General features: G+C 42.2%; 1 protein-coding gene across 1 annotated transcript in view; it reads right to left on the bottom strand.

Annotated features, from left to right (window-relative positions):
- LOC121859606 overlaps window positions 1-14,954 on the bottom strand; it is a 57,676-nt gene extending 42,722 nt beyond the window's left edge. Inside the window, exons 1-3 of the mRNA XM_042356544.1 lie at window positions 14,883-14,954; window positions 8,178-8,282; window positions 1,781-1,967 (exon numbers count right to left, since the gene is read on the bottom strand). Coding sequence (XP_042212478.1) covers window positions 1,781-1,967; window positions 8,178-8,282; window positions 14,883-14,954 — 364 coding nt within the window. The remainder of the gene's footprint in view (window positions 1-1,780; window positions 1,968-8,177; window positions 8,283-14,882) is intronic.
- Window positions 14,955-18,410: the final 3,456 nt, after the last annotated feature.

Genomic DNA, 18,410 nt, shown 5'->3' with positions numbered 1-18,410 from the left:
AAGGAAGAAGTAAGGGAGAAGAGGGCAGAGGAGTAACAAAAGGGGAGGAGGGAGAAGAAGAGGGAAGAGGAGGAAGAGGAGGTAGGGGAAGAGGGGAAGAAATGAGGAACTAGGAGGCATGGCGAGAAGAGGAAGGAGGAGGAGGAGAGGAAAGATGAGGGTACGGGAGAAGAGAGAAGAGGAAGAGAAGAGGAGGCAGGTAGAGGAGGAGGAGGGGGGGGGGGACGCTCTGTATATGACAAGCATTAAAATTCAAGACTAACATTTTTTTTTTTTTTTACTTAATCTTTCAACAACCGTTTATCCTTCAAAGAATTTTTTTCTCGCGTGAAGTTAAAAACAGATAAGATGATAAGATTCTTTCTCTATGGCGTCAAAATATCCTCTCGGAAATGTTACCATATGGGAGATAAGGAGAGAATTTCTACCATTTTGTGAACACCTTTAGTAGTTGGGTTTGCTGGGTTAGGGTTGGGTCACAATAAAGGTTTGCTGGTGTTTGCTGGGCTTTGGTTGGGCTTGCTGTTTGCTGAAGCTTGCTGGAAGTTTGGTTGGTGCTTGCCTGGTTTGCTGCTTGGTTGGTGTTTAGTTGTTTACAGGTGTTTGCTGGTGCTTGCTGGTGTTTGCCTATCAACAAGCTGGGCTGGTGCTTAGTTGGGCTTGCTGGGTTTGGTTGGTGTTTGCCTGAAGCTGGCTGCTTGGTTGGTGCTTAGTTGGGCTTGCTGGTTTGCTGGGTTTGCTGGGTTTGCTGGGTTTGCTGGGTTTGCAAGGTTTGCTGTTTGCTGGTGTTTAGTTGGCTTGCTGGGTTTGCAAGGCTTGCTGGTTTGGTTGGTGCTCAGTTGGGCTTGGTTGGGTTTTAAGGTTTGGTTGGGTTTGCTGAGGTTGGTGTTTGGGTTGGGTTTTGCTGGTGCTGGTTGGGTTGGTGTTGGGTTAGGTTGGTGTTTGGTTAGGTTGGTGTTGTTGCCAAGTTAGTTAGGTTGCAGTCAAAGTGCCGTAGAGGCAATTTTCATCCACTACAGTCTTATTTTATGCCTATGCTCTGTCCCACCTTCCACTCAACCATCTATCTATTCATCAACCATCTGATTTCACGCTCAATTCTCGCTCACTCACACTCATCAACGTTCACACACGCCTGCTGGTTGCTACCTGTCGGCATCAGACAGCCAGCCACCACACCTGGATCATACTATATAGTTTTCCAAAGAATGACTTAAAGTTTTCATCATAGGCGTAGTCTCTCTCTCTCTGGGTAGGGGGAGGAAGAGGCAAAACATCAAGTAGGAAAGAAAGGCAGAGGAGGAGGAGGAGAATGAAGGAAGAACTTAACAAGAGAATAGATGAAAAGGTGTAGAATGTCACTGAGAGAGAGGAGGACTGTGTGTGTGTGTGTGTGTGTACGTGTGTGTGTGTGTGTGTGTGTGTGTGTGTGTGTGTGTGTGTGTGTACGTGTGTGTGTGTGTGTGTGTACGTGTGTGTGTGTGTGTGTGTGTGTATGTGTGTGCGTGTGTAAATGTGTGTGTGTACGTGTGTGTGTGTGTGTGTGTGTGTGTGTGTGTGTGTCAGGTTCTGAGTTCTAGCGAGGCTTAATTACCGGCTGTCTTTGAACTGACTTCCCCGGCCTGACTATTGGTGCTGTGCTTGTGTGGTGATCTGTAGCTTGAGTTAGGTTAGGTTAGGTTAGGTTAGGTTAGGTTAGGTTAGGTCAGGTCGGGTTAGGTTAGGTCAGGTCGGGTCAGGTTAGGTTAGGTGTAACTTGATCGGCCTTTCTCTGACGTACCGTTGCATGGCGTGGCGGCGACGTGGAGGCGGTAGGGGGTGTCAGGGGTGTTGGGTGGGAGGTCAGCCCCCACGTTCACCAGCGAGCCCTCCCACGTGTACAGCTTGATGACGTCACCACGGCCCGCCCCACAAGCACTACGGAACAGTTCTGTGGGAGACAAGGAGAGAGGGAGACATAGTGGTGAGATGGTGATGACGTAATGGTGAGATGGTGGTGAGGTAATGGTGAGATGGTGGTGAGGTAATGGTGAGATGGTGGTGAGGTAATGGTGAGATGGTGGTGAGGTAATGGTGAGATGGTGGTGAGGTAATGGTGAGATGGTGATGAGGTGATGGTGAGATGGTGATGAGGTGCTGAGATACTTATGTTAAACTGTGCCATTGCTGTTATGTGTGAACATAAGAAAATAAGGAGTCTGCAATAGGCCGGTTGGCCTGTGCATGGCAGCTCCTGTCGAGAGTTACTACCACTCTCTATCATACAGGACAGGAAACAGCGAGTGAGCATTAACGGCACTAAGTCCCATTGGAGCAACGTCACAAGTGGAGTTCCCCAAGGCTCAGTACTTGGACCATTATTGTTTATTATATACATAAACGACATAGATATCGGCATAGACAGCAACATAAGTAAATTTGCTGATGACACTAAAATAGGACGTGTATCAAATCTGACGAGTGAGGTAATGGTGAGATGGTGGTGAGGTAATGGTGAGATGGTGTGAGGTAATGGTGAGATGGTGGTGAGGTAATGGTGAGATGGTGGTGAGGTAATGGTGAGATGGTGGTGGGGTAATGGTGAGATGGTGTGAGGTAATGGTGAGATGGTGGTAGCGTAATGGTGAGATGGTGGTGATCATTAACTCGAATACGCTGAATTGCTTCAAACATAGGTTGGATGCTCATATGAGCAATAGGGGTTGGGTGTAAACGGGACTGCCCAGTATGGGCCAATAGGCCCGCTGCAGTTTCCTCTTTCTTATGTTCTTATGTTCTTATGAATCTATCTAGCCTCCTTTTGAAACTTTCCAGAGTTCCCGCACTTACTACAAAGTTGCTAAGCTTGTTCCACTCGTCCACCACCCTATTTGTGAACCAGTTTCTTCCTATCTCCCTCCTAAACTTGAATCCGTTGCTCCGAGTCCTATCCTTCTCGGATATTATAAGAACTTTATCTATATCCCTTTATTGATTCCTTTCACCCACTTAAATACTTCTATCATATCTCCCCGCACTCTTCGTCTTTCTAGGGAATGCAAGTTAAGTTTCTTTAACCTATCCTGATATGGAAGGTTTCGAAGTCCCGGAATCATTTTTGTCATTCTTCGCTGCACCGACTCTAGTGAATTTATATCCATTCTATAATAGGGGCACCAGAACTGAACCGCATAATCGAGGTGCGGCCTGACTAGCGCAAGATATAGTTGCAATAAGACCTCTGCACTCTTGTTACTTACACTTCTAGATATAAAACCCAATACTCTGTTTGCCTTATTTCGAACATTAACGCACTGTTTTCTAGGCCGTAGGTCCGGGCTTATAAGTACCCCAGGTCTCTTTCACAAGTCGACTTCTCTAGGTTGATGTTGTTAAGGCTGTATACATTATAAGTATTTGTTCTTCTCCTGCTAATTTCATTTGCCATTTTCAGACCATGCCCTCCTGCCCTGAATTAATTTACCGCCCTATTTTGGTGTCATCCGCAAACTTGCTTATGTCACTGCTGATCCCAGTATCTAGATCGTTTATGTAGATTATGAACAAGAGTGGGCCTAGTACTGACCCCTGGGGAACCCCACTGGTTACACGGCCCCACTCAGATATAACACCATCTACGCTGACCCTCTGCGTTCTTTCGGTGAGCCATGATTTTATCCAATTTAAAACTTTCCCCTCGATACCATGAGCCTTAATTTTTCTCAGAAGCCTCTGATGCGGTACTCTGTGTGTGTCACCCTCACTCACCCTCCCAGACCCTTAAAGACCACAAGTCCTTTAAGACTGAGAGCCATTATAGCAACAAGGATGTGACTTAAGAGAGAGAGAGAGAGAGAGAGAGAGAGAGAGAGAGAGAGAGAGAGAGAGGCCATCAAGCAATACAAATATCACTATTGTTGATGACATATGCTTTTGTGATACACCCTACCCCATATATACCTAACCCACTCCTTGTGTACCTAACCCACCCCTTGTGTACAGTTGCCTGCACTTCTACTTGATACAGTGGCTGGTGCACTTGGTGAGATGTGGCAACTCTGTGTTTGTTTACGTCGTATTAAAACTCCCAGAATGACCCCGAGGAACCTCACAACAATAGCCAGACCAAGGGAGGTAAATAAACATTATACAGATATGCCACATCTCAAAAAAACGTGTCAGTCATTGTACCAGGTATAAGTGCAGGCGAATGTACCTTCCCCACTCCCTGTGTACCTATCCCATTCCTTGTGTATGTATCCCACTCCCTGTGTGCCTAACTCACCCCTTGTGTACCTTCCCCACTCCTTGTGTACAGTTACCTCAAAGAGTTCCTTTACCCTCTGTGGTTCCGTTTCCGTACATGTGGCAGGGTTGTGCAATACTAGTAAATTTATGAATGACTCCGTAGTAGTCTAGTAACAATGGAGCTGATTGGTGGAAATGATTCTTAAACGTAATTTAACTTGGCAATAATGAAAATAGATGTAGGAATATAAACTCAATAATGTACACAGATGTTTCTAATAAGTAATGCCAATATAAGTGGTAAGACTTTAAAAATAAAATGTATTCGAGGAAATTTGTTTAGTTCACAATGACATCAGGAAGCTACACTTGTCCTTGTTAAATCATTACAATAACACAAATCAATGCCAGAGTAAAATATATAATCTGGAAATATGAATCAGAAGAGACTTAACACAGACACGAGTTCATTTGGTTTAGGCACCCCACACTTCATTTGGTTCACCCTCGCCGTACATACCCTCATATATTAGACGTCACAAGCCCACCGTGTGTCACTTTGTAATGTTTTGGCGTTTACATCATGTGTTATTTGGTCACCAGTAATCAAGACCTTCATTCTCACGTTGTTGTGCAAATTCAAGTCTTGCCTGTCGATGACGATCTTCTTATTTTCTTTTTTGTTAGAAAATATCACTGTCGATAATTAAACCCTTCGAAATGGTGATTGAAGGTTGGCAATTGAGTTGTTGAGTACAGTTTAGCTGTCATCATCTAAGAGAAAATCCAAATGAGGGTTAATATAATTCTTAACAATATGTTTACATTGCTTCTTGCAGCATGTTTCAAACTGTTCCACATTAAACGTCTAGTCGCAACCGATCTCTCAAGGCAACTGCATTTGTAACTGGGGACTGTCTACCTCCAGGAGTTGTCTGTCATCATCCAGGGTAGTGCTCTTCGACCTGCCACACCTTGGTTGGTTTCTAAGGTTACCCAACTTCCTCTCATCTGCTGCACCAGCCTCCGTATTCAAAGTCGCTAGACCACCCGACCGATCGGGAGCATTGTCGTGTATCGTTATTCAGAAACGCCTACAGACCTGTAAGTAGTTCCGGTAGACCGGGTTTCATATCGAGATCTTTGGAAAAATTCATCGGGATGGGGTACTCGCCCGATGACAACCCCGATGAATATAAAAACTTGTTCACCCTCCAAATCAGTTTTAAGGCCGCTACCCGACAGGTCACTAGTACTATGTAGTACATGTAGCCGGGATATAAGAGTATGGGAGGAATTATCGGAAAGGATGATCCAAGCACAACAGTGACGGGGTTTAAGAACCCAGTCAGCCTCATCACAAAGGAAGCGGCTACATTCAATCCTTATCAATGATTTTAAGTGGCACTCTACAGCGTGAACCAAACGGACACAATAATCAATGATCGGTAACAGAAATGAAGTAAAAATATATTAAGTAACATTTGTTTACATGTGACAGCTGACTAGTGGGGAACCAAACACCGGCCATCCCACTGTGCCCAAAACCCAGTGAAATATAAACCTCAAAACAATCCTCGTTTGGTTATATGATGTGAATTCATTTTAGTGTTCATTATATTTTTTGTGTTTGGGGGAAATATTATTGGGCTGTTCGCCGCCTGGGTTGTGGTCCATCCAGCCAATTTGCACATGATGGTAGCAGCTCTACCCGGTGGGTCGGGTTAGGGCAAATCCACTGTGAATACGGGTCTCAGTCTCAGTCACAGCATACACATACAGCCTCCCCCTCCATGCCTTGCATCAGCTCGCGCAAGGATACCAACCTTTCCAACTTACTTTTACTTTGATCTTCTGCATCACTGATCGGCTCATTAACCGCTTGGGCGATCGGCTACGTCTCTGTTACACACTGTTGGCAAGTACTGGCCATGCACCGGCTCCTGAATGTATCTGAACCTGCTCCAGTGTTGGTCAAGTCTGGTCCTGAAAGAGCTCACATTCGGTGCCGTCACAACACTCTCTGGCAGGTTGTTCCAAGAGTTCACAATTCTCACTCCCGAAAAAGTTTGCCCTGACAGTTTTCTGGATTTGTGGCTTCTTCAACCTTGAGCTGTGACCCCTTGTGGGGCGAGCGTCCGCCAGCTCCCAAGTCCAGGTATGGGCAGTCGACTGAGTTAGTGCCCTCTGAGATGTTTATAAACTCCATTTAGGTCCCCCTTTGCCTGACAGCTGCAGGCGTTCTAAAATCCCTTGGTAATTGAGGTGCCATAGTGCAGGCACCAGTCTAGTGGCCCTCCTGTGGACATTTTCAATCAACTGATAGTCTCTAGTATATTATTAAGAATCATACTGATCACTTATTTAGATTTTCTCCTAGATGATAATAATTTAAAAACTTGTACTCAATTGCCAACATCCAATCACCATTTAGAAGGGTTTAATTTTCGACATTGATGTTAAATATACCCAGAATGGAGGAGACAGAATAAACGTGCTTTTTTTTAGAGAGAAAATTATGAAAACAGTTTCTTGCCTCACCACTTTCCTGCTTCCGACAGACAGTTAACTGGTTAGTAGAGGTCAGCGGGTGACGACAATAATGATATTCCTCCGCGCTATTGTCATGTAAATAACCAATATATTTCATAAATAAACTGCCAGCGGTTGGGCGTAATTTACCTTGTTAATTAATACTTGTAACAACAATACCTATATTAAGGTACAGTTTTCCCTCATTCGATCTGTTCCATCCAGGTGTTGTGGCCTCCAGGGTGATGCCATTGTGAGGGAAGACGAACTGCAACACACCTCCACCATTACCGGAACACACAGACTGGTGCCCGCCCCCTCCCCCCGTATGGTTGTCTGGCGTCCACCCAAAGTAGGACTAAAAGATTGTTCATATTGCCAGAGATGTACAGTATATAAATCTTCTCACCCTCATCTATACCCTATATAAACAATACATTAATGGAAGTAAACGTCACTCGCAGGAAGAATTAGCCTGAACCAATGACGACAATCCCGCCACAACTTGTATAAATATTCACATTTAAAAATAAAATCCCACAAGCACCCATAAAACACGAGCTATGTATAACATTACTGTATCGGTTTTTATCTAAAAAAATATCCCGCGAGCCGTGACACTCAGGGCGGGTATTAAACTTCAAAGTATTTCCTGGTTGTTTTACGGGTGAAAACGGTATTACACTGAGCCAGGCCAGGGGGAAAAAAGTGCTGCCAGCCTACACAAAAGTTTGGAGTCGTGTTTGTAAACTTACCAGCATTAATTAGCCATTTGAGTAATTACTCTTATTTTTGTGTAAAGCGTAAGTTCAGGGGTTCAAAGCGGCCACTATATATATATATATATATATATATATATATATATATATATATATATATATATATATATATATATATATATATATATATATATATATATATATATATATATATATATATATATATATACAGTGGCCGCTTTGAACCCCGTCATGATTCTAATTAAAGCAATCTTACATCTTTTCGTTTCAACGTATAATAAATATATACATTTTCGGTAACTTACGTCAATCACTTGTACTTACATTAAACAAGAAAGGTTTAAGCTCAATGATAGGTTAAGAGTTTCTCTCAGCTGAATAAAAGTGTCTGGCGTTAGGCAGAACAAACACGTAAGTGCGCCACTACTGCGGAAGGGTTAATACTCAGTATCGCCTCATTGGTAATTTGAAGTAGTATTGGTTACATCGAACGGCTTCGTATCCAATCCGGTGATGAGGCAGTGTAGAGGTGTTGTGGTCGGCCTGTAATTCCCGCAACTAGTGAGGAGAGAGAGGGGGGGGGGGGTTCTGGCCAATCACGTAACGCGAACGACAGGTTGGAAGTTTCTAAGTCCGCCCCTGACTTGATTGACTGGACGTGTGTTTGACTTCCTCTACCTCCACTTTAGCTTCGTCAACCTCCACTTTGGCTTCCTCAACCTCCACTTTGACTTCGTCAACTTCCACTTTGGCTTCGACATTGTAGTTGTGGACCCATTTCGGCTTCAACACCAGTTATTGCAGCCTCACATTGGCTTCCACTGGAGGCGGGTGAGGGAGAACTTCAAAGTACTGTTCGTTCTGTGACTTCTAGCAAACCTAACCTAAGTTGGCAACGTGTCACTGCCGGTAGCTGTGAATGGACGCTTGTGGGAGAGAGAGAGAGAGAGAGTGAATAGGCCCCCCACAGTGCTTAAAATGAGGTTCCACCAGGGCCGTCCCTAGGAGGGTGCGGGGCCCGGGGCAACTCAGCCACTGCGGGGCCCCACCAACCCCCATGGGACTGTCGCTATGGATAGTAAGGTCACGGTTGTGATGGTGGCGTAAGCCGTCAGGTCAGATTAACCAGTCAACAGGTAATGTGTCCGAGGTCACTGGGTCAGTGTTGCCCCTGGGCCCCTGGCGGTGGCTCCCCAAAGGACGGCCTGGGTCCCACACAGTATAGTTATATCTCTACTCTGCCCATTTCACTTTTACTTCTGCCTCAAACAGTCCCCCACGAAAGACTAATTAGAAAGGTAGAAACACATGGCATCAAAGGTAACATCCTTAAATGGATTAGGGCGTGGTTACAGGACAGGAAACAGCGAGTGAGCATTAACGGCACTAAGTCCCATTGGAGCAACGGCACAAGTGGAGTTCCCCAAGGCTCAGTACTTGGACCATTATTATTTATTATATACATAAACGACATAGATATCGGCATAACAGCAACATAAGTAAATTTGCTGATGACACTAAAATAGGACGTGTTATTAAATCTGACGAGGACTCGGCAAAACTACAGGAAGATCTAAACAAATTTTTCGAATGGTCTGAAAAATGGCAGATGAAATTCAACGTCGACAAATGTAAAGTACTCAGTATAGGAGATGTAAACAGGGAAACCAGATACCAGATGAACAACGATGCCATAGAGAAATCCGACTGCGAGAGAGATTTAGGAGTAATGATAAGTAGGAACCTTAAGCCAAGTAAACAATGTGTTTTTGCTCGTAACAAGGCTAATAAAGTACTTGGGTTCATACAAAGGAGTGTTAGTTACAAGACTAGCGAGGTCATCCTAAAACTGTATCTTGCTCTTGTGAGACCACACCTGGATTACGCAGTTCAGTTCTGGTCACCGTATTACAGGATGGATATAGAATCATTGGAAAGAATTCAGAGGAGAATGACAAGACTAATCCCGGGCATTAGGAACCTTGAGTATAGAGACAGGTTAAAGCATCTTAATTTGCACTCCCTCGAGAGACGTAGAGCGAGGGGCGACCTGATAGAGGTGTATAAGTGGAAGTCAGGGCTAAACAAAGGGGACATTACAAAGGTACTCAAACTATCCAACCAGGAGCGAACTCGTAACAATGGTTTTAAATTAGACAAATTTAGATTTAGGCGTGAAATAGGTAAACACTGGTTTGGAAACAGTAGTGGATGAATGGAACAAGTTACCAAATATCATCATTAACTTGAATACGCTGAATAGCTTCAAACATAGGTTGGATGCTTATATGAGCAATAGGGGTTGGGTGTAAATGGGACTGCCCAGTATGGGCCAATAGGCCCGCTGCAGTTTCCTCCATTCTTATGTTCTTATTTTCTCTTTATTTCCCGTTTTTTCTGATTCATTTGTTTAATTTTTCTGTTCATTTCCCTACAGTTATGCCTTCTGTCATCATCATCTGTCTCCTTCCATTCCTTTTCTATATAATCTTAGTTGATCTGTCTACATTATTCTTTAAATTCTTTGTTAAATTTTTGTAAGCTTGACTATCTTTCATTATATCTTTTAGTCTATCTACTTTCTTTAATATATAATTTGTTGTCCACTCACGTTTAGCTTCGTTCCTCATATGTCCTGTACTTCTTTGTTATTATTATATTGTTGTCCTGGTTCTTGTTCGTCAAAATCACACTCTAGCAACACTAAAAATCTATTTTCGGTTTCAACTTCACATTTTATCCCTGCCCCTGTTTTGAGCTTACCTAAATCCCATTTGATTTTGTTCATAGTTTTTCTTATTAATTTGTGAAGTTTTAGCCTCACCAAACTTATTACTGGGACGTGATCTGACCCACACTCTGCCCCTTGATAGGTCTTGGTTCCGGTACAATGAAAACCACCAGAGTAAGACTAGGCCCCTCACAGGACGTAAAAAGAGACCCAACACGAGACCCCGGGACACAAAACTACTATACAGCAATAATAATAATAATAATAATAATAATAATAATAATAATAATAATAATAATAATAATAATAATAATAATAATAATAATAATAATAACTTCAAGTCCATAATAGAGATGCAGATGGAGGGGAGGGCAGGAAGCTGAGGAAGGATCCTTTGATGTACACTTCCCATAATAAGTTGAGCCGTGAGCCCCAATCACTAGAGGGCCACTTAACTTAGTCGTAATTGGCCTCCCTCCCCCCCCCCCACCCCTCGCGAAGTCTCCCTAACAAGCCTTTTTCTTTGAGAACGTCTACTACGTTTTCATTGATAAATAGGTCACGTTCCAAGAATGGAAACCTTTTGATAAGAATTTTTGCTCTCCTGAACACCCATTACAAGGAGGTAAGAGAGAAAGGGAAGGTTAGGTTAGTTTAAATCAGGTAAGTTCAGGTTAGGTTAAGCCAGTTAACTGTTTAGGTTACGTCAGGTCAAGTTAGGTTAGATTAAGTTCCTGTATGTTTCTGGAGGTGAAATAATCAACACCAAGTCATATTTAGCGACACGAAGGTTCTCTATAACGATGAAGCGTTGTTAACTCAGAGAGCACTCCGTTTTCTGTCCCACTGTCTGATTTACAGCGTTAACTTTCTTATTTCTGACTTTCCTGTTGTAAATATCAGCCACCGTCGTCGTGTTTTCTTGATCTGGTTAAATCGATTGATCTCTTACCATTGTTTATATACCGACACTATCTATGTATATTCTGTATACCTACAATGTCTATTTACACTGTTTGTATACCTGCACCGTGTACACTGTATACTTACACTATTTACACTGTTGTATACCTGCACTACCCATGTACAGTAGCTAAAACAACTATCTGTGCATACTTTTGGGGAACAATAAGAGACAATGAAGAATAAATTTTGGTATATGATGGCTGTCACTAGTCACACGTAAAATTTCGGAGCATATCGACCCCCACCTGGACAGATAGTTGTTTTAGCTACTGTACAGTACTCAAAAAAGTCTGTCCACACTGTGTGAAACATTATGAGACCACGGATGATACTTTTATACTTTTTTATCCTATTCACCACTGATCAGCTCGTTAGCCACTTGGGCGGTCAGTTAAGTGTCTATTGCGCACTGTTGGCAAAAGTACTGGGCATGCATCGGCTCCTGAATGTTGGTCAAGTCTGGTTTTAAATATGCCCATACTGGGATATGCACATTCCTGCCCTATAGAGTTTAACGTAATTAATGCAATGTGTATTTATTTCGGCGTAATTAATATGATGTTCGGTCACCAAATGTAGTAGGATCAGTATGCCGCAGAGCCACGCATACCAACCCTCCCGGGACACAGAGCCACGCATACCAACCCTCCCGGGGACACAGAGCCACGCATACCAACCCTCCCGGGACACAGAGCCACGCATACCAACCCTCCCGGGACATCTCGAGTTGCATGTAGCATTTGGGAAGTCATCGGACCCATCCAGGCAGCTACTTTTTGAGGTACTGTATACAATGTTTGTTTACCTACGTCTTAATATAATGAAGTAATGTGAATTTGTATATCCATTTAATTTTCTTGTGCTCTATGTTTCTTATATATTTTACCCGTTCGTCAGATTTGCGTCGTTCAAGAGACTTTGTTGGGATTACCTGAAGATTCAATCACCAGTTTATTTCACCTGAAGATTAGCCACTCTAACTACTCATATAATTAGTTTTGTTAGGTCAGTGTTAAGTTGGTTAATTCATAAGGTGAAATAAACAGGGAAACGGGTCTTCAGGTTAGCTTTGTGTTGATACTTAAACAACACTTCAGTTACACCTCTAAATATCTTCCTTCCTGCGTTTCTTTTTTATTCTCCCTATTTATTACACCTCTCTCTCTCTCTCTGTCTCCCTCTAAACATTATCCAATCCTTTAACATGGGCCCTTATTGGTCAGTGAAGAACGAATCAGCCAATCCAACACCTTCATTCGTTTTGGTGATTTACACAGAATTTCGTAAACCATAGAAAACTAGATAAATACGAGAGAATGTTGAAGTTTAGAGGGACACTTAGTTAAAAGTTATATTGAGGCCAATGAAGGTGATAATGTAATATATTTGATAAAGGACATAAATATACAAGTAGAATTATGATAACGATGTAATTATAACGAATAAATAAAAACAGAAAATTAGGAAGCATTGATGTGTGCACGTAAGAAATTAAATAAATAATAATAACAATAATAATAAAAATAATAATAATAATAATAATAATAATAATAATAAAGACACGAAACTCCAATTACATTATGCAGATGCGTGTTTGAAAGACGGACGAAAGGAGACGGGCACAAGCAATCAGACAGACAGACAGAAGAGACGGAAATAAAGAAGGAAGGAAGGGCAGACGAGAAAGAATGAAGGAAAAAAGGAAGAAGGGCGGTAAGTATGAGAGGCCAGGAGGCGAGCAAGCAACTGTGAAGGACTTAGGTCAGCTGGTGGTGACGGAACTCTTAAACACCCAGGAGAGGAAAGTTAATCTATTTTATATACTCGCCGGGTGAAATATGACCTTACAGTATACACGGAACATGGAGGTGGGAATTATAAGGTAGGAAGGAGTATGATTCAGGAAATACAATCTACAATAAATATACAGTATACATCGGTGATAGAGTGATAATTATACAGTAGTTTAGAGGTAATGAAAATAAATGGGTGAATTGTTGGTTGGTTTGGGTAGATTTTTACTTGGGGAATCACGTAAGATTACCTCAGTGTGTTCTGGCCTGTGGGAGCGGTTGTATTGGTGGCTATTGTTAATATTAATATTTTGGACTCTAATGACCTCTAAACATTCTGAATTCATGTTTTCATAATCAGCAATATTTCAAAACGAAGGTAGATCTTAGAAATCAAAACGCCCGCTTACATGTTTTTGTTCAGTTTTACGCTGTAGATCATTCATATCTTCATTCTAAACTCACATCCCTGAAAGTACAATCATTTAGCTACACAGGTACAGTACCCATAAGCAGACAACTGAAGATTACAGAATGCCAGGTACGATGTTATGGAAATAGTTGTCAAAGACTCGTAAATAAATAATCATATAATATCTTGTTAATTCATGAACACTCCGCTTGATAATTTTCCCGGCGACACGTACCTGTACCTACACATGTACAGTGCGGTACATAGAGGACTGAGCTTTCCACATTTGCCAAACGAGTCAATTCTTGGCACCATTTGGACGCCCCTAGTCAGTTCTCGTCACCATTTGGACGCCCCGAGTCAGTTCTCGTCACCATTTGGACGCCCCAGTAAACATTGTCCATTAGGTGACCACCCACCATCCCTTGCTGTCACCCTCAATCACCTGGGCTCGGTAGAGTCTGTATGACCTTAAGGCTCTGCTGCCGGACATGTCCAGCTTGATATAAAGGTCTCTATATGTAGCACAAGACCATCCGAGATTAGTGGAATATTCTCAGTGAGTCTGTTGCCTTGAGAGAACATGTGTGATGGGCTTGGTTTGCTGAGATGAGGTGGGCAGTGCTTCTATACAGCAGGAGCACGACTCAGTGGATACAACATCTTGAGAAATGTTTCCTGGCCGTGTACAGTGAGGAGACCACCGAGGCACAAGTTAGACGGGAGAACGTTTCCTCTTCACTACTGTAATAACAACAATGAGTCCACCAACAACGGATGAAAGAGGCAAGTATAGACCAGAGATAAGGACGTGGTAAATAACTAAACAAGGATGAAAGAGGCAAGTATAGACCAGAGATAAGGACGTGGTAAATAACTAAATAAGAAATAGGTATAACGGAGCATAAGTGAGTAATGAAAAGAAAATAAGATTACACAAAGATTTAAAAAGAAACATCAAACTTTCTCTTCATTTATATAAACTCTAACAACCGCTGGTACATACGGCATTAACGGTATTCAATTTATGCCTGGACGTAACATGTGGATCACAGCAACTACGTCCAGTATCATTATCTCGGCATAAGGAACCTCCATCGCAGTGTTCCCCTCAAAACAAGGGAAATATATAACTTCTTGTGAGCTTTCAACTGCCCCACGGTAAACAATAAGTGGGGGAGGGGGGAATATGCTAGGTTCTCATGCTTGAAGAACTAACTCAAGTCACCATCTCTTGCTTGGCGGGCCATGTACTACCTAGAAAACAGATTACATTCCTTCTTCAGAGCTGCAAATTTGGGTTGGGACTTGCTCTATACTTTGACTGAAACACCAGACAGTCATTCCGTTTAAGGGTGTCGATGACTGGCTGGGTGTGTTGGTTGAGCCTGTCCTTAACCTGCGCTTTACCTGGTTGGTACACATGATGACAGCGACCAGCATAACACCTTTAAGCTCTCGGTAATTATGTCTTTAGTTACCATGGTGAAGAGATTACCCATTTCTTCAATTACTAACACATGTTCTCTTACACTCTGAGCTGCAGCTATCATTTGGTGATGCAGTATATGGCGCCACGACTGTTATTGTTAAAGAATGTTCCTCCAAGCTATTTTACCATTCTGATCACTTCCAGTCCAGAAGGTAACACTCACTAGGGAGGCAAGAGCAGAACACTATAAGACTAATTACTGAACAAGGCTGGTCTGGCTCACGCAGTAACATCCTATGTGGGGATTAATGTGACATATTAAATTTATTGTTGTAGAAATGACAATAATGTTCTGATCATATCCACCGGTGATGTTAATACGTTGAGTTCACCAGTGTTAAGCTTCAAACTACGATGTCAACACTAAAACACAATTATACAATTATATACTCCGTTCAACATAAGGGGATACTACTATATTGATTTAAAATAAAGTAAAAATATATAGATAAATTAGATCAAGTGTAATTTACATCAATGTCCATTATACGTCAAGAACACATGAATATAGACCACTATATTAATGAACTGTATAAAATTGAACCTAAAATATTGATAATAACAACTTTGGGTGGCGGCCATTTTTAGATCCAAGATAGTCGCTCTCACGGACCAGATATGATTTCCCATACAAGATTATTTAAACACCTGGATTATAGGGACTGGAGGTGAGAATTATACCTCAGCGTGTACCATCTCTCAGCGTGTACCATCTCTCAGCGTGTACCATCTCTCAGTGTACCATCTCTCAGCGTGTACCATCTCCCAGCGTGTACCATCTCCCAGCGTGTACCATCTCTCAGCGTGTACCATCTCTCAGCGTGTACCATCTCTCAGCGTGTACCATCTCCCAGCGTGTACCATCTCTGTAAGCGTACCATCTCTCAGCGTGTACCATCTCATTCTCTCGTGTACCATCTCAGCGTGCATCTCTCAGCGTGTACCATCTCTCAGCGTGTACCATCTCTCAGCGTACACAGATCATCAACCACCAACTGTATCAAACCCCGTCATTTCACCACGAGATATGAGTGAATGTTTCTCAATAGCGTGTTTACCCCCATCACGGTACGGGGATATTCCAATGACCTTATAACTGAAGGGTCAAAGGTCAAGAGGGTCATAATCTTTCCCCAATTTTCAAATAGAGACTAAAACGACCTAAGTTTAAGTTATAATTGGTTAGGTTGTGTTAAATTACTGTAAGATGGATTTAAGTAGGGTTAGGTTAGGTTAGATTAGGATGACTTTACCTGTTATGAAAATCTAGGTGAGAGAGAGAGAGAGAGAGAGAGAGAGAGAGAGAGAGTCAAGAGCGTTTGTTGACAAGAGAAGGTCTGGTTGCGCACGTCCACTTAATCCCCCCAAGCAAGATTTAATTATTCTCATTATTTTCGTTTGTTTTCAGTTCGCTTCCCAACTGCAAGAGGAAGCTGCCGTTATATCTCTTCATTAGCCACAGGTGAGGGATGGAAGGGGGAGTAGATGGAAGAGGGAGGGAGGGGAAGAGGGAGGGAGGTAAGGAAGACATCAACATCAATTCTGTATGAAGGGACCAATATGACGCCGCAGACAATAACAACTAATATGGCGTCCAATATGGTACTCGGATGACGATTTTCTCTGCGTATTCTGTTCTTTTTCCCGTGTAAACTGGTACTGTTTTTCCCGCGCAATCTGTTGTTTGTAAACTGCGCGTCGTAAAATTTTTTCCAGCGCATTTAATGTTTATTTTTTTTATTTTTTATTTTTCATTTATTTATTTTGTTTTATTTCTTTAGCCCCACGAACTTCTTTTATTTGAGGGTATTTTATTATTATTATTTTTTACGAGTGCACCTTTTATTTTGCAAGAGTTAATTTTTTGGCGAGGTCCACTGTTATTTTTACAAACTTGTCTGTTATTCTGCAAGGCTCATCTGTTGTTTTTAGAATATCTATTGTTATTAATGTTATAATTATCAAAAGCTCACCTGTTGATTGTTGAGCGTAACTTATTTTTCTATAATATCTGTTACTTTTTGTTGTTGGCTCGGGCTTGTGTGTTATTTTCTAGGAAAGTCTTTGGTTTCTGAGCTCTTCTAATCATCCCAGCTCGTGTCTGTTGTTTTGGTTGAGATACATTGAAGCGACACCAATTAAGCTGTAAAAGAATCCTTGTTTATCCTGACGATGAATTTTGGTTACACTAAAACAAAGGACTGTGAGTGGTGTCGTCCCTCTCCCGTGAGCGGATACCTCTAAATCAGAGAGGCTTCAGTCCACTAATGAGGGAACCATCTATGATAAAGTTCGCTAATGAGATGTAATGATTGTTTATCAGATCACAGCTTACAGCCCAGAGAAGAACAGCACATATAGTAGTGACCGGATGCGCAGGTGTACACCCACGTAAGTTAACCCACCCTTCGTAATTAAAGTGAAATTAAGATCTGACCCAACAGAGGTCATGGGCATAATGAAACAGGGTTCTCATCACCGCGTGTGTAGTCAAACCGACGTCATGACCTTGTTAATTCGAGAAACTGCCCTACCAGCCAATACACCTAACACCTGGCCAGACACACCTAGATTAGTGACGACATCTACCGGCCTGACACCTCCAATATAAGGGGCCGACAGCTTCTTCCGTGAGACAGACAGGCAGAGGCAGACGGGAGGGGGACCTCTCTCCCCAGCACCGAGTTCCCAGCTAGCAGAGTCTCCCGCAGGTGACAGAGTGTAGCACCTGCAGACAAATTCCCTAACTTTGGGCCTCCCTCAGGTCACGCGTGAGTCATTGTCAAGAGCGATCCATAGGGTGAGTTACTTACGGTGGGAAGTGTATCTTTTTCATATTTGTGTCCGAGAGTCAGAGTCTAGTAACGTCACTATAATGTGTCCATGCCATTCAGTAAACTAATAAATAGCTGTAATTTGAATTGTTGTTTAGCATATTTCCCCAAAGAACTTATTAACGGTTAAATAACTAATCGGCCACACTACCAAACTTTCCTCACTTCACAATCCAACAACTACAAGCTCTTACTTTACCTTCTTCCCCAGTTTACCCTCATTACCGAGAGGTTTTTCCGTTAGCTGTTATTTGTCAACCGAAACTATTTATATATAAAGCTTTTTTATGGTTCACTTGAATAACAGCCCCAGCTTATTCCACCTTATGATTAACCACCCTAACCTAGCCTAACCTAACCAAATCCCAGAGTGTGATAACCTAACCCCCTGTGTAATATAATTTAACCCCAACGGTTGACAGCTTTGTCGGTTGTCCTTGGTCAGGTTGCCTAGTGTTGTAGTGAACATGTAATGATACCTGTGTTGTAGTGAACATGTACTACTAGTGTTGTAGCGAACATGTAATGATACCTGTGTTGTAGTGAACAGGTAGAACTAGTGTTGTAGTGAACATGTATTACTAGTGTTGTAGTGAACATGTAGTACTGGTGTTGTACTGAACATGTAGTATTAGTGTTGTAGTGAACATGTAGTACTAGTGTTGTAGTGGATATGTAGTAGT

This window comes from Homarus americanus, unplaced genomic scaffold (assembly GCF_018991925.1).
Source record: "Homarus americanus isolate GMGI-L3 unplaced genomic scaffold, GMGI_Hamer_2.0 scaffold7626, whole genome shotgun sequence".
Classification (NCBI taxonomy): domain Eukaryota; kingdom Metazoa; phylum Arthropoda; class Malacostraca; order Decapoda; family Nephropidae; genus Homarus; species Homarus americanus.
This window is presented reverse-complemented; position numbering and strand designations above follow the sequence as displayed.